Source organism: Lutjanus erythropterus, chromosome 10 (assembly GCF_056507025.1).
Source record: "Lutjanus erythropterus isolate fLutEry1 chromosome 10, fLutEry1.hap2, whole genome shotgun sequence".
Taxonomy (NCBI): Eukaryota; Metazoa; Chordata; class Actinopteri; order Lutjaniformes; family Lutjanidae; genus Lutjanus; species Lutjanus erythropterus.
Genome location: NC_139326.1, coordinates 3,816,175 through 3,831,875, shown reverse-complemented (window position 1 = coordinate 3,831,875; position 15,701 = coordinate 3,816,175). Strand labels below are relative to the sequence as shown.

The window sequence follows — 15,701 nt, the reverse complement described above, 5'->3', positions numbered from 1 at the left end:
GTATCTCAAGTGAATCTTCCTGATTAAACAAATGATGAATCAATAATTTCTTCTAGCCAGATTTGAATCACAAACATTTGCAGGCAAAAGAAGCTAGCAAGCACATTGATTTTACAACTGCACCAAACACGCTACTTGATTTAACATTAATCAACCATTTAAAACAAGTCAGTAAGATTAGAATCTAACTTAGAGAAAAACTGGAGAACACAAGAATTTACATGAAATTTTACCTTTTCTTTGATCATCCATGTGTTTCCAGGACTGGCAACTCATTTAATATGAAACTGTTTTCCAGGTTTTGCAGGATGTGTGGGAACCCTGATCATCCTATGAGCCTCAACAGAGGGGCCCCAAAACTTTGAAACACACTACCTGTAGAGATAAGATCCTCAACATCTGTATCCACGTTTAAAAAACATTTAAAAACTAATACTTTTAGGATGGCATTTTCATAATGTGTCTGCCTGTGCACATATGTTTATGTATGCCTGGCTATATTTATGTGCCTTATGTATATACATGCATTTGCTTTTCATCACCTTGTTTTACTATTTTAGTACCATATTGCCATTTATTTCATTGTTTATCTTGTTTTTATTGTCTCGTGAAGAACTTTCTAACATCTGTTTTGAAAAGTGCTATATAAATAAGATTTGTTATTTATTGATATTACGACAGTGTGAGCAAAGTCTCACTCTAACTTCTGATGCATTCATATATTTGTTGTTGTTTCACTGAATATATTAATAATGTTTATGTTGAACCAGAAGTGGAACCCTACAGTTATCAAGGGGAAATCTGGTGGTCATACAAACACGTTTATTATAATAATAATACTACACGGTTTTCCATTTTCTCAGACAAACAAACAAACAGACCTCCTCTGTGATTCAGGGGTGTCGGGATGAATCACACGTCTCTGCTTCCACTGAAGCATTTCATCAAACAACAACAAAGCATAGCGGAGCAAGAAGCGGCAGTAAGAGCGCGTATGAGCCCCTGGCCATGTCTAATTGAGTTGTTTCTGAGCAAAACTAAAGCAGAACGTACCTTTTGCCTGACACCACTGTTTGAAAGAAAGAACAGACACTAAAATACTGCACTGTACACTCAAGTCATATCAAAGCAAGTCAGAAAGAAGAGAAGATGGAGACAAACTTGGAGAGAAATCAATGAGTGACAGATTGGAGCGCTGAGGCTGCTGCCGTTGGCTGGGACATGACTTATATCTGCAGCACTAAGCAAATAGAAATGATGACATAAAAGTGAAATTGATTTAATTTTCTTTTTTCTTTTTACAGAAATTGTAAATAAAAAAATCCCTACTCTAATTTGATTGTCTGTCTGACTGCTTGATTTATGAATATCATAAATCATGGCAGGCTGTAAGACAAAAAAATAAAAAATCATCTCTGTCTGAAGTTACACTTGGGCGTGAGGTCTCCTGTATGTTTAATCTTGGGGTTAATGAAAAGGTTAGATTAATAAACCACTTTTTAGGTTGTGGTTTTTGGTAGCTTATCCAAAAAGTGATGAGACGACCCAATACAAACTAATGAGAACATACATCGGGCACACGGCACATATGATGAGTGACGAGTCCCGTGTGCTAACAGAGAGGCTGACAGACTGAGTGAGAGTGACACAGAAGAAAACATGACTGCAGACCTGCTTCATCCTTGATTAAATAGGACTCATTAGGACAAGCAGAAAGTAAGAAATTACTGAAATATTCTGCTGCTTGGCAAGTATTTGTCATGCTCTGACAATAAAGAATAGTTTCTTCAATTTTCACTCTCACTATAGTACAGTAAAAATCACCCTTTACACTTGAAAGAAATAACGATTTGACATTTATCACGCTAATTATTTATATCAACTGATATGAACTCTTTATCAAGATAATATTTTTAGCCATATAACTCAGCCCCAACTGCAACTTATGATTGTTTTCATTACAGATTAATCTGCTGATTATTTTCTCTGTTTACTGAATGACTTTTTGATTTGCAAAAATTCCGAAAATAGTAAGAAATGCTGTCACAAAGTGACACCTTCACCTTTTTTGTCCAAACTTCAGTCCAAACCTCAACATTATTAAACTAAAATTGAAATGATTAAAATAATTCAAAGGAAAAACAGAAAATCTTCACATTTGATAAGCTGGAATGTTTTTACATGAAATGTGACAAACAGTCATAAAAATAGTTGCCAATTAATATTTTGTCAATCAACTAACAGTTTCAAGCTGAACTCCAATAAACTCTTGGATATAATTTATAACAAAACAGCATATTTTTTACACTCATCTTGTGTTTTGTGTGTAAGAATCTTAGTTTGTAAAGTAAATAACGCTGTCAGATAAATGCAGTAGACTGACAAGTGATATATTTCCCTCTGAAACGTAATGGAGTAAAAGTAGAAAGTGGCAGAAAATGTAAAGAACCTCAAAAACTGTACTTGTGTAAATATATTAAGTTGTATTCCATCACTGGCCGTGTATCCTGTATATGTGCAGTTAACGTCAGAAGCGTGATGGTGTGTGACAGGGCTACAAACTGATTTAATTTATACCAGCACATCTCCAGATATATGCCCATCCATGTGTGTAAAAATGAGGTAGTTTTGCACAGGTCACTAGTCAAAGGCGAGTGCTCATCTGGAGTAGGCAGTGCATCCGTATATCAAGCAGTCAGCCAGTCGTTGGCACACACACACACACACACACACACACACACACACACACACACACACACACACACACACACACACACACACACACACACACACACACACACACACACACACACACACACACACAGACACAAGCAGGACCACTGCTGCTGCAGCTGACCCTCGTCCTGTCTGCAGAAGATTGTCATTTCCTCTCAGTGTTAATTCCAGCTAAACAGCTAAAGCTGGTATCTCTGCTACATCCAATTAGAGGCCACTTTAACTCTCAGGCAAGGTTTCAAGGTAATTTCAGCAGTGCAGAGAGTCAGTGTACAGAAAGGAGAGCACAGGGAGACACATGGCAGGTATGACAGAAATCTGTATAATGAGTGTGTACCCACCTTTGGCCCAATGATGACCAACACATTCAGTGGATTTGCACAATGCCACTCTGAAAGACAGCAAATGAAACTGGCAATGTAAACAAAAACACAACACAACAGTTTGGGGATGAAATTAACAACAGCAGCTTTATCAAAAGCAGTTAAGTTGTTTTTTGCACACAGTTCTGACAGTGATACTGGCTTAGTGCACGTGGACAGGGCAATTTAATTCCAAGAAATGCCATGTGAGAATCCACACATCTAGTTCTCTTATCTGCATGAAACATTAATATACAATTTGACGCCCTCTAGTGCTGTCTTATTACCATAACTGTGTGCTGTGAGAGCCACATAAAATAAATATATTAAAGAGAAGCCACTGATGTCACTGATCAGTGGAAATACTCACAGCTGATTTTATTAGATACATATAAGATACTGTATATAAGATAGACTGTATATAAGGTAGACATCAGAAAAATAAACACCATACAGGCAAGATTCAGCTAGAAAAGATCAAGTCTTTGTAGGGCCAACATGAGCTGTCAGAAGAATCTCATTGCACTTTCACATAAATTTTCAATTAGCTGAAACTCAACCGCAGAGATCTAACTTCATTCTTAATTGATGATGACATCGCCATTGCCTCTACAGCAGGGTAGAGGGGTAGTACAGAAATACAGTGAGAAAGGCTTTGTAAATTTGGGGTTTTACCTGATATAAAAGGTTAAAGAGGATTAAAACATGCCAGCGAGAACCACATGTTCCTCTTTCAGCTGGCCTACTTGCTATATCATTTGAATATGTGTTTCTGTATGAGCACATACATGCAACTAGAGGTGTCAGTTTGTGAAGAAACTAGAGGTGTGCAACTACATTGCTGGCTTTAAAAGCTGCGTAATATAGTGTTTGAATATTAAGGTTGAAAATCTGGCACTAAACACTATAAAATAATACCAGTAATATGGGAATAAGGTGGAATATTTTAATGTTTGCTTTAAGGTTGACACTAAAATGAATTGCTGTTTAATAATATGAATAGTGCAGGAATGATGTGGAATATTTTAATGCTTGTTGAAAAGTTGACACTAAACTGAACTGCTAGTTTAAACATTCAGTTATACCAACAGTGTCAGAAAAATTTGGAATATTTGGGAAATTTTAATGTGGATTGAAGAAGCAGCTAAAGAGCTACAAATTGTTTGGAAAAAAAAGTCTAATTTTTATGAAAGGGACTGAACTTAAATAAATCTCATACTGTTCAAAGATGTGGAACATTTTAAGGTTTGAACTGAGCGTCTGGATTGAAAAATGTTTGAAAATGAAAAGTGAAAATGTTTAAGATTAATCCCACCCAAACATAAGTGTTTAAATTGTCATACCTGAAAAAACCTCCACCAGATAGAGGGGGTCTTTGACTCTTCTGAGGCCACACACCAAAAGGAAGACCTGCAGCTCATCCTCATGCTCACTGCTTACACCTGGAAAGAGGCCAGACACACAGAAAGACAGCACCACAATATCAAAACACTGCATAATGAACATCCCAAGTACATCGGCAGATAATGAAAGCAATACATCACCCAAGGTCATGAGGAAAATAAGACAGGAGTGACTAATGTGCTCGCACAATTCTCTGATCACAGTTGTAACACTCAGCAGGGAAATAGTCTGTTGAAAATATTGGAAGGTTGCAGCCTAATCAGTGTGTAATACGGCGTCACAACTACAGAGCCAGAGTGTTTGGGTCACAATTTATTCGCTGAACAGCCTGAGATTAAAATTAGGTATCCCGACATCATGCTAACAACATCAAACATTTTAAGAAGCTTGATTTCATTGAGAGGCACTGCCACCAAATAAATGGGCTCTTTTCCCAGATCATTCAACTTTCAGGATCAATCCAGAGATTAGTCAGGAACTCACAAAAATATAATCAAGAATCTTTCATTAACAGTGACGAGAGCAATGCGTTTCGCCCGGTGCTTCATAAGGCTCGCGTTCATGTTCAGCAAAAACAATCTTCGAGTTGCCAGCACCTCCCTGAAACACATGCTGTGCTTTTTTCTCTCTCTTTCGCTAACATTTGGGTTTGGTGTGTTGGCCTGCTATGGTTTGCTATTATGCACCAAATACTACAGCTGAGGCTGACGGGAATTTCATTAACTTTGTGGGTATTTGGTCATTAACAAAATTAAAAGTGTGGTAAATGATTCTGAAGGAAGAAATTGACAAAGCCAAGAAGAGAAGCAGGAATCTAGTTTTCTTTCAGACCACTTGAATTACATTATTCTTGAAAGTCATTGACCAAATTGCACCAAAAAAACCCCAAAAACTGCCCGATGATGGCGCTAGATGAAAAGTTGAAGGTTCAGACAGATCATAAAAAACCACAAATGTCAAGCTGATTGTGGTGCTAGAAGAGACGTTATGAGATCACCAAAATCATTTGCCGTTTTTGGACCAGAGGAACTTTTTCATAAATGCAAGAACTGGGAACGATTGTTCTTTGACACTTTGAGGGGCTTTTAGCCCCCACTTAAGAGCAAGATCATGGCACGACAAATGGACCAACAGTGAAGTCCAGGTTTTAGTTCGTGTTGTATGCAGCAAAGAATAGATGTTGTAATACCAAACCGCTGGCCGGCTTATGTCATTTCAGCATTTCTATTGGTGATGTAAATGCAAACAGAAAAAAAACCTTGTAGGTGCAGAATTCATGGGGCAGTTCCCCAGTGGGCATTTCCCATATATTTAAGCCCCTCTGCACACGGACCTGCACACTGCCAGCACAGCCAGCTTCAGGACAGTGAAAGTCAGATTATCTCTGCAGGGACAGTCAACCCTACAGATTAAGTTTATTTTGTGGTGACATCCATACCTTTGTGTATTTTCCAATTTACATTTGAAAAATTTTGCTGCATCACAAGATAAGATAGCTTCAATGACAAGTTAATGCTACTGGTTACATTAATAACTTTGGCTCTCTGAATATAAGTGTAATACGAGTACACTGTTGTAACCTCCCTGCATCAGAAATTATGGTGTCTTCTCAGAACCGATGCTGTGGCCGGACTCATTTGCCTACAGTTGTCCAACCCAAGTTGGACAAGTGTGTCTCTGTGGTCCTCATCTTCAACTTATCTATCCAAAAACACTTATTAGGATTCATTGTCTGGGAACTGTGAATGTCTACACCTTTTGTGCCAATCAGTCCAATAGATGCTGAGATATTTCCCCAGATAAATAATGTGCTGTGGTAGCAATGGCGGAAAAGTTGAGGGATCACTAATGTCAGTAGGTTTGATCCTCTGGGTATTATGAATATCTGTACACAGTTTCATGGCAATCCATCAATTGGGTGGATTGCCAAGTGGAATATAAATCTCATGTGAAGAGGACGTTACATCTATTTAAAGCCATTATTACCAGTTCTTTATAACATCTGAGAAGGCAGTCTTGTTTTTAGAGTAAAGGAAACACTCTAAGGTCAGGATCTGCTGGCTAAGTAGAAGATTTATCTACATCCAAACAAGCAGATGCATAAGGATATTTTAACATTAGAGGGTTACACAAGTATCAGAAAAACATTTTTAATCCTTGACCTTTAATGCTTGACAATGTCCCAGAAGGATAAATCACAACTGTTCAGATTGTGCTGCTGTCAAAGGTTTTCCTGGAAAAGCAGTGTTTTTAAGTCAAGTACAAGATAAGCCCATAACAAAATTTATTTTGAAAAAGTCTGTGACAAATCGAGAAACAAACCATTTCAAAAATAATACCACAGACAGACACAAGCACGTGCTTAAAGCACAGTGACAGTCGAGTGAAATCCCCTGCTGCCAGATAAGTCCAGATCAGGAGGCTGAGGCAGCTCTTTTAATGCTATTAAAGAGCATCTTAAAATGACAGCGTGGAGTCCGGGCACTGACCCTGATCCTAGGAGCCGATTGTCAAAAAAAAGCTCTTCATCTGCGGGATGTATCGAACTTCCTGGCATTGATTTGCAGGATGAGAAAGCATGTCAAGCAGAGGGAAACAAACATGTCACTACCTCAGAAGAAGATGCAAGGAAATAATGGAGGATAGCTGGAATCATACTAGAGCACAGACCTGTCAAAATGAGCAAGAAATTCAAAGAAGAAAAACCCAATTCATCTTTCCTCGGGGGAGAAAAACAAATTGTACAAATCATCTGTTGTGCCAGCAGCAATCTTTTCTGCCTCTCTCTTTGCAGTTCCGAGTTCTATGCAAAACACATTTTTGTTCGTTTGCCTTTGATTTCAGAAGGGCATTCTGAACAATCCTCTAATGCTTTAATCAGTATGTGTGCGTGTGTGTGTGTGTGTGTGTACATGGATGTGGGAGCACACATCTATCTGAGCAGCTCCTATTAATCTGTTGAGTGGCACACAGTGACACAGGGAGCAGATACTGCAGGAGATGGACAAAATCATGACGGCACAATCGAAAACAGACCTTAAATGCACAGTATGTAATTTCCGTCGCTAGGGGTCCTTCACATCAAAACAATAACAAAATATTTAGTTTGTGCAGTAGTGTGGGATCATGGGAGTTGTTGTCTTCATTGTTAAACAATTACCATTGCCATTAAAAATCTGTCTACTGTGACTCAGGCACAAATCATGTTCACAGACGAGGCAATGTATTAAAGTTTTATGTACATTAAGTTTAGTCGTGTTCGACGACTTCCTTCCTCACTCTGATGTATCTGGTGTTTCCCCAGAAGATGGAGCAAAAAGGAACCAAATGTTCCTTTAGCTTGAATTAAACAACAGTTTCTCTTGGTTTGAACATGGTTGGAAACTTTGGACCGTTCTGATTACACAACTCAACAAAATATACAACATAGGTCCAGTCATTTTTAGACATTTTAATGCACAAGTGTTACATATTATATGTAATATATACTGATATTGGATTTTAGGAGCTAATGTAAATTCCAGTATTAGTGAGAAGTTTTAAAACAGCTAAAAGTTCAAAAGAGAAAATAGTTTGTGCCCAAATTAAAGATGCTTGTCACAAATCTTAAAAGTCAGAAGAACTTTGGCTGGTTTCCTTCTCTCCACATCAGGACAGCCATATATTTAGAGATGAGAGCAGAATTTTAGTCAGCCAAAATGAATTATACATGGAAGAAAATCTTATATATAATCCGGGCCTTGACACTTGCCTTATTTAAACAACAGACACAAACAACCAAAATGGTCACAAAAACAGACTAATGAGTAATTGTGCCTGTGACCTAACACTAGATGGTGAGCCAAGTACTTATAAATATTTGTTTTCGCCAGAAAAACACATTCCACATTTTGAGTAAAAGCCATCTCAGTGATCTATTTTGAAAGGCACAATATGTAAGAACTGGCCATCTGTTGAAGTCATACTGAAAACAAAGAGATGGCAGCATGTCAGAGTATCTGCAAAGTGCTGCTAACTGTAGCTTCCATTGTACAGCTTCCTGTAGCTGGTTAGCTCAGTTAGCCATGCAGCTTTAAAAACCTGTGATACGTATAGTATTGCCAGATTCTTGCCCTGGCTTCAGTGTGGTAGCAACAGACGTAAAACACAGTGGTAATACAATGACCAGGGAACACGAGGTAATTTTCTAGTATGGCATGCCCCCATGGCACAAACACTGTTCCCTGATCATGTTCCCAGTCTGTAAGATGATAACAGGCATTGCTCTTGACATCTAACCTGCCCTCATCTCACCTCTTCCCTTTTTAATTACCATTTCACACACACACAGACACACACTTCACTGAAAGCCGTCTGTGTAATTTATTCAATTATCATACTATTCCTTGAGAAGCAAGTAACCGGACAAGGTAACAACAGACCCCCTGCATGTTTCTCCTCATCCCTCAGGGATTCAGAGAATCACGGCTCACTCTATAGTGCTGTTCTTCATGTTTCCTTTTAACCAAACCGCACAAGGCACACAGCAGGGGCCACAAACAACACACACCGAGCTGCTTTCATAGACTGACAGCTTCTGGATCTCAGTGCTGAAGTCTGTGCCTTTGGAGGGTTCATGACGCCCGAAGGATATCACAGACACACACAGTATACTGATAGTCATGTATCTTCAGTCAGGTAGCAGGCCTGCTTTGTTCACAGGTGGAGGTCTTTTTTAAAGTGTGCCACTGGAACACTAAGCCACACAGAATACATTTATTCCCAACTATCAGCCCTCTGCATTCCTTCATTACGCTAGCCTAGATACCATATACACTCCAGGCTTCGCTATGAAGTAATGATTTATTTATGTCACAGCAGAATACAGGTTCCTGCAGGAGTCAAAACAGGTCATCAAGATGCAAAAGGAGGATATCTAACGCCTGATCTTTGAGAGAGCAGAAAGACGAGACCACCCAAGCTAAACATTGTACTCCTGCAGCAAAATGTATTTTAGACACCTAAAAAAATCAGTATCATTTTAAAGAGGTACTGCCCAGAGGTAGTACTACTGCACTGTGATGAAACACCTTAATGCTAGTGTTAATGTTGACATTTCTTAATCAAAAATGGGCATTTCATGGGTTGAAAATGCCTCAAAACACCACCTACTGTTTTAAATCATCCTGAGCCTTGAAGGGCACAAAGCTGAGTTAGAGCCAACTGTTTTGAACACATCTACATCTTGAAATTTATATTTTAAAAAAGAAGGTTAACGCCCTCTTATCAGAGTTGGGCGGCCCACCTCCCCCAGCACTCGCTGTTGAGTAGTGGTTTGTTAAACAAGCGCTCATTTGAAAATATCTGCTGATTGACATTCATAATTCACAGGTTACATTTCTTTTTGCGAAGCCTATACTTAATATTTTTAAATTTTGACACTTCTGACAGCTGTAGAAGCACCACTGGACCGCATTCTTTCCCTTACTGAAGCTACAACACAGAAATTTTTACTAAAAGGGCCACAAATGTGCCTCTAGTGACTGTCAAAGCTCCAGCAGACACTGTTTTTCCAGTGTTTCCCCGCACACGAGGAGAGTCTGACAGCAGCTGGTCATGCTGGTCCAATTACTAGCTGATACTGCTACACCTGCCACGTCACACACTACTTAGTCGCCCTCCTACAATAGTTTTCCTGTGCACCCCCACATCGTCCCTCTCCTTAGCCCACTTTTTATGCAGTGGGTGCCGTTACGCTCAGACCTGGGGTGCCGTTACGCTCTAAGTATATACTGTTATTACGATATTTTCACCGCTTTACCTTGCCGTCAGATTCCCATAACATTCTCTGTGTCCCCTCCAAATCCACCAGACTCTTTTGGCAAAAACAGCAGTTTTACCTAAAGAGGTGAAAATACTAGCGTACATTTAAACTGATATTGATTTTATCTGTGGTTAAAATAGATTTTGCTGCTGATCCGATCCACTGCACTACACTGCTAAGCTGCCTACACGGGTACTTCTGCTGGTTCTCCAAACTGTGAGCTTGATGACTACAATCCACCTTCAGTAATAAACTGCTTGGACACATACCTCTACCTCCAAACTATACCTTTAAGCACAGTCATCACCACAAAAGCACATTTACAACAATTAAGCACAGACTGCATGATCAGTTATTGTTTTATTTGAATGTAGCTCCCTGCCATGGGGTCCCATGCCCTCGTCTTTATTACTGCAAATACAAACACAAGTAAGAATCAAGAGCACGTGCTGTCTTGTTAAAGCACTGTGGTGATAACACAGCGACAAGAAAATTACGTTTTTTTAAAACACTGATATTAAACACGGCAGATCCACATCCACAAACAATGACTCATACAAATTAACACTATCAGACAGCACACATGCAAAAGCTGGAACAATGTTTACAGCTCTAACAACAACAACTGTGAGTCAGATTACAGCGCTTTCATCACAGCCGAGGAGAAGCACAATAGTAGTGACTCAGATTTCAAGTATAACAAATGGAGAAGTGACTGTGGGCAATTAGTATTACTTGCACTGGTTGTGAAGCGTGGTGACAAATGGCCTCAGGCTGCAGAGCTATTAATCAATTGCTCCTCTCTGTTCTCAACGGTGCTCTCTATGAGCACTAATGTACCTGCGATGGACATCATCCCGCAATGTCCAATTTAAAGTCCAGGCTGTTTGTGGAGGGGATGCTAAGAGTAACAGTGCATGTTTATTTACAGAGCTATTCAAATGGGAGTTGGAAGACTGGAGGCAAGAAAAGGAAAACTCTGGATAAGTGGTATTTTGCTGCAAACTCCCTGACCAATACACTGATGCATCTAACATAGCACAGTATAAATTAATGCTTTCTGATTGGTGTTTTTCAGGTTGCTGGTGTTCTCAAAGTGGTGGCCCCACTGCACTGCATTGCTCTGCACAGTCTCTGACTAATAGTTGAGGTAAGGACAGCAGGATGGAGTCTAGAGGGAGAGGTCTTATATGTACAATATTGCAAACAGTTAAAAATATGTGGCACACACATATATATGTATGGCTGGTAAAAACGACACCAATAAAACTTATTTTACAAGGGAGCTTAAATTTCACTGTGCAGGTACTCCTCTCCATTTTATTGCACCAAACACTGTATCCAGCACCTGTCCTACTGGGATTTGGAGGACATGCACACAACTACTCCTGCTATAGTTTGAGACAAAACCTGGATAATTAGATGAGACACGGCTGTCAGTTGAGTTTATAACGCTCAGACCAAACCGACTCAGTGTCTGACCAAAACGTTGCTTGGTAATATCAAGTTGTTGTTAACCTCTTCAACTGTCTGCAGATGATATTCCTGTCTTTCAGAGGCTGTGGTGGGATCAGCTTTAAAGCTAGAGTGAAAGTACTGGTACTCATATCAAACTGGAAGACCCACAGAATCCACTGGTTTAAATATTATTAGTTTATTCTATTCTATTTGAATATTTCTGCACACTGGGATCCTTAACCTGTTTTGGAATATCATATGTTGGATCTGACTGGAGAGCTGAGAGTCTTGTGGATTCAATGAGCCTGATTGTATTCATGTGTGATTATGCTAGTCCCCATGGTAACAATTTCATTTCATTCACTGTAGAAAACGACCAACTGTGACCTCTGGGATAATCACAGCTTCATTAAATGACACAACCACAAACTAGAGAACTGGGGCATTCAGAGAGGACGGCTTTTGAAGGTATATTGACAATAAGGGGGAGGGTTTTTTGGCCATTGTTATTCATTCTCCAGTGATCAAAAATTGTTCACTTTTGCACCAAATCTGTGTAATAAATGGTATCAATTCTAAAATTGCTGCAACAAACTTCCATTTCAGTCATCTGACATTAATCTTCAGGGTTCAAGCTTTCTGATGACATATATTTCTTCCATATAGGATTCACTATTGACCTGCTATCTCCCTCTAAAGATTTACTGCCCCCCTCTAAAAATAACAAAAAATGGGTCTGTGGTAGGGAGGGATGGAGTGGAAGAGATTAAAGGTAGAGTCAGTAGGATTTGTCCAAGCTGTTCCTAAACATATCAGGAAGTCAAATACCAGATTTATGGGTTGGTGAAAGTCTGTAAGCACAGCTAAACAATGAGAACAACCACCACCACACACTTCTAATGGGTCATATGTGATGATTGACAGGGATGTTTATGTTTATATCATGTCATACATTGCTTTTTTTTAGGAAATTATTGCACATTATATCTTTAAAGAGCTGTATAATTTATTCCTGCTGTGGAGGAGTCAGCACACAAACCGTTTTGTTTGCTTACTGAAAACACTAAAAAGAAAATGAACAAACTGTCCACAAGCTGTTTGTAGATGATCAAGTCCCATATTAGACAACAGCTGGAATAAAACCAACCGAAGCAGTAACAGTACCTGAGCTCCTCAAGAATTCAGTCCAGCAGAATTTCTTCGTCACTTCCGTGTGGATTCCTTTAAAAATAAACACAGACAAATAAAAGGCACTGTGCTCCTGGTACTGCTTTATCTACTACTGTACATCAGAGCTCACATCCATTATGCAACAAATGATCAACAAGGTTTTTTTTTTTTGTTCAGTAAGACAAATAAATAAGTTCAGAATTGTGTTTCGGATCTTGCACTTTGTTGGTTATGTGAAACTCAAAATTAAAAACATCAATCACATCCTAAACTCTTCATAACATTTATTCATATTAGACAGATAAAAGTGTTTGTGAAAACTTCCAGTATCAAGTTAAGGCTCAACAATAAGGATTGCTTGCTTAACCTGGGCAAGTAAAAATGCCATGTCATGCTAGAAAATCTTTCTCGATGACTGATTAATACTACTACTACTACTAATAATAATAAAAGTTAAACAAATTTTTAATGCTGTTTTCAGCCTCTCATATATGGATATTGTATTGTTTTTCTTTTTTCCTTTGGTGTATACTTATTTTACACTGTCGCTGTTTCAAATAAACCAATAAATGAGGATGAATTTAATATCTTTGGGTTTTGGACTGACATTTAAAGACATCACCTTGAACTTTGAGAAAATGAGACGGATATTTTTCCGACATTGCAGCCCTACATGTAAAATCACAATTAACTTCAGTCTTTGTTGCTGTTTTATAACAACTATTAAATAAACCAGGTTGCTCAGGGGCAAGTAATAATTGACTCAGGGCAAGCAGATTTCTGACCCATGACCGGGCTAGTGAAAAAAATACACTAATGTATGCACTAATACATTTAAAGTATTTTAAAAACATTATTTTTGTGTGGTCCATGTAAGAAGCACTTCAGTGTGACGAGCATAAAAATCAGCTTTCACTGGTCCGGGCTCAGCCATGCAGCTGGCCAAGGGCTCTCCTCTAATCTATGAAGGGACACTATTTGCCAAACAAGGCTACTGGTGGGAAACAACATGGAAGAGTGATTTGGTCTGTCCTACATGGCATGGTGGCCAATGGCAAGAGCAAATACAACTCTGTACTGCAGACAGCATGATAATGGAGGAAAAAATGTCAAAGCTGATTAATGCAACACTTCAATAGCGAGTCAGGGATGCACAGCATCAGGCGAGGATATTCATCCTGCAGAGCTTACCTTGGGGCTGGACATAGATTTTACTGCTCTGGGACAGCTTCAGAGGAAAAAGCACATGGGATTCTGGTTATAACAAGTACCAAGCCATAAATACATAAGTGTTTTCAATCAGTCAGTAATTATTTGTAGGGTTTGTTTATACAAAGTACATTTGATTATTACTAACTGCTTTTTTCTCTTTATGTCAGACAATCGACTCAGACAATTAACGCTCTTTGCGCTCCAAACATATTTAATCAGAAATCCAAACTTTAAAACAGAGTCGGGAAAGCAGTTGCTAAGATAATGGGGGTGCTACAAAATAAATCAGAGGGAATGGAAAGGAAATTGACTGGATGTTATCACACTAGATCCATCCTCTATGTGTGTTTTCTGTCACAATAAAAAGCGTGGCGATGCCTCTCAGTGCCTGTCCTGTCTGCCTGCTGTCAGCACTAAATGGCAGAGATAAAGCATGCCACTCGCCGCAATCTGCAGCCTACGGCGGCAATCTAATCTGAAAATAAAACACGGTAATATTGTTTTAATGCCAAGCTATTACGGGACAGGGCAGGATATTGTGTTTGTATAGTAAAAGCCCTTCTGTTCTATTTATTGAGGCTGTCAGGCGGCTGCTGTCTGTTGATGTGCCGTAAAATGCAAACACAAAACTTTTGCTCTCACTACTTCATTTTTCATAGTAGCCTTGTGCATGGATCAATATTTTGTCTATGCCACAATGTCATTTATGACAGCTGTCATTAGTTGCTAACTTTATGTGTGTGTGTGTGTGTGTGGGGGTGGGGGGGTGGGGGTGGGGGGTGGGCACAGCAGGTAGTCATAAACACACCGATGAACCTGCAATTAAACACAACAGACATTTTCTAGTAAAACACAAATGAGTAGAACCGGAGGTAACACTTAATTGAAGGGGCGTGTATCAGCCATGACACTGTCATAACCATGACATGATACCTGTCATCAACATAAAAGAGTCTTTATGAATGTTCACAACTGTTGTCATTAAGTGTCACTGGGTAAATTATGTCACTTTTAATGCAAAGTTGAAATTGTTTGAGACATCTCTGTCATCTTTGTTAGGACAACTTAGGACGACATAACCTGTCATAAAAATGCTGTAGCTACAATATTTTTGTTGTGACAACTTGCCATTAACCATGACAACATAACCTTCCATAAACAACAGAACCTCAACCCAAGTGGTACTTCTCATAATGATGTTATTAAATGTTAAAATGAAAGTTTGATGACAGAGTACAGTACGTTTACTTGTGGCTAAAGAAGGCTAACCACCTTCTGTTAACTGTAGCCAGTGTTAGATAGTTAGGTTTGTTAACTGTGCAGCTAGCCATCCTATGAGCTGACTGAGCCAGGAGCCTGGTGCTGTTATCCCTGTCAAACTGGCCACCGTCTGTCTCAGTGGCTGAGTGATCAGTCCCAGCCTGGCTGTGTTCACTGGGAACAGTGTCATGTCACTCTTATGCACACCCACTCAAATAGTGTTACCAATCCGGTAGCAAACGCACTCCACGTTCGGCAGAGACGTGCACGTGCAAGCATCAATTCATCATCTCTCA

General features: G+C 39.2%; 1 protein-coding gene across 1 annotated transcript in view; it reads right to left on the bottom strand.

Moving 5' to 3' along the window:
- Positions 1-15,701, bottom strand: part of glt1d1 (glycosyltransferase 1 domain containing 1) — a 30,701-nt gene that overhangs the window by 10,198 nt on the left and 4,802 nt on the right. Inside the window, exons 5-8 of the mRNA XM_084727903.1 lie at positions 14,125-14,161; positions 12,928-12,984; positions 4,442-4,540; positions 3,078-3,127 (exon numbers count right to left, since the gene is read on the bottom strand). Coding sequence (XP_084584029.1) covers positions 3,078-3,127; positions 4,442-4,540; positions 12,928-12,984; positions 14,125-14,161 — 243 coding nt within the window. The remainder of the gene's footprint in view (positions 1-3,077; positions 3,128-4,441; positions 4,541-12,927; positions 12,985-14,124; positions 14,162-15,701) is intronic.